At 33.6% G+C, this 1,686-nt stretch overlaps 1 protein-coding gene across 1 annotated transcript; it reads right to left on the minus strand.

The window, feature by feature from the left end:
• Window positions 1-4: 4 nt before the first annotated feature.
• On the minus strand, window positions 5-1,582 carry LOC109583043 (protein ECT2-like). The gene is made up of 5 exons (XM_019998215.1): window positions 1,483-1,582; window positions 1,002-1,213; window positions 821-940; window positions 703-771; window positions 5-223 (listed from the first exon to the last, which is right to left on the minus strand). The coding sequence occupies exons 2-5, from the start codon at window positions 1,077-1,079 to the stop codon at window positions 5-7; spliced, it is 486 nt and encodes a 161-aa protein (XP_019853774.1). The 5' UTR covers window positions 1,080-1,213; window positions 1,483-1,582.
• Window positions 1,583-1,686: the final 104 nt, after the last annotated feature.

Raw genomic sequence — 1,686 nt, forward strand, 5'->3', positions numbered from 1 at the left:
ATTATTATATTGTACCTTGTAGTAATAATATGATCCTTGGTATTCTTTGTACTGGTGTTATCAGTAGTTCTGATAGTGTCTGGCGGCCACACTCTGGTTTGGACTCATTACACTTAAGGAAAGCATGAAACCTTGGGAACTGACGATCACAGGAACTGAGAGCCTCCTTAGTGACTTCAAAATAATTTATATATGGAGGATACACACGTAATAACTCCTCAGACTATAGGGAGGAGAGTCATTGAGTTATGAATAAAAATATAAACTGGTAATTACTATTTCTTAAGCATGTGCTATAGCCCATCTTTTTTTCCAAAAAATGGCTTCGAAATCACCTCAAATTTTTGTTACATTTTCTGATACATATTGAAGTCCTTATGCCGTGAAAGTTTGAGCTGATTCAGATTTTTCCAGTTATAGCCATTTAAAAAAATTGTTGAAATTCCGAAAAATACCCATGCTTTTTTACCAAAAAATAATTCCCAAAGCAACCCAAATTTTTATTAACTTTTCTGATACATATTGATATCCTTATGTTATGTAGAAGTTTGAGTTGATTCCGACTTCAATTTTTAAAGTTATGATAATTTAAAAAATGCCATGGGCTATATATAGTCCATGGTAAAAACCCATACATTAATACATTAACATATATATGTACAGTACATTAATACAAGTACATGTACATTATATTGTTAGTACCTGTCCTAGTAGTATGTCTCCTATACAAGTATTGCTCTCCCAATTATTAATCCTTTCCTCCAGTCCATTCTACACAACCACACAATAACTGACCACACCCACCACCACACCCACTAACCATTATATCAGTGTGTACTCTCAGTATATCAGGAATATTACCAAAAATACTTTTAACATTCTCGTTAGTCAGTAACTGCCCTCCTCTCTGTCCTGGAGTACCTAGCGGCTTCATAAACTCCTGTACATGTAATTAATAACATGTAATTAATAATGGGTGGAGTCAAAGGGGTGTGGCTTACATTGACAATTACGTTGAGAATTTTTACAAAATTTTTTTCTGTCGTTAGTAGTTCTTTGACAATGTGGTATCTGGCCATGTCTTGTTTATTGGGAACTGCCCCGCCCCCTTCTGTTGCCGTGGTAACAGTGGGGCCGGATTGAGTGGGTGTGGCTATTGAAGCAGTGGCTAGTGTTGATTGTCTCCTAATACCTCCTTCTCTTAGCCCCTGCCCTGTGGTAGGGTAGGATAATAATAATTGCAAATGTATACATGTTATATGTACTGTACATTTAGATGTACATGTACATCAGGTCAATGGTAATGATTACATGTACACAAACATGTACATGTAATTTTGTGTACATGTACACAAAATTTATAAAATATTATGCTCCTTTCTATGTGTGAACATGAGCTCAAAATTGCACTTAAAATAATTTATTTTCTAAAGAGCATATACATGTAGTAATACATGTATAGTACATGTGTAGTGTACTCACTAGTGATAGGTGATGATAGTGAGACTAGTGATGCCTCCAGTAGACTATCCACATTAATGAATGAAGAGGAATTATGAATGGAATGTCTCTTTTTAGGTCTCTCCTATAAACAACAACAACAACAACAACAAAATAATAATAATAATAATAATAATAATAATAATAATAATAATAATAATAGTTAATAATAAATATTCCTTAAAA

This window comes from Amphimedon queenslandica, unplaced genomic scaffold, assembly GCF_000090795.2.
Source record: "Amphimedon queenslandica unplaced genomic scaffold, v1.1 AMPQUscaffold_13333, whole genome shotgun sequence".
NCBI lineage: Eukaryota > Metazoa > Porifera > Demospongiae > Haplosclerida > Niphatidae > Amphimedon > Amphimedon queenslandica.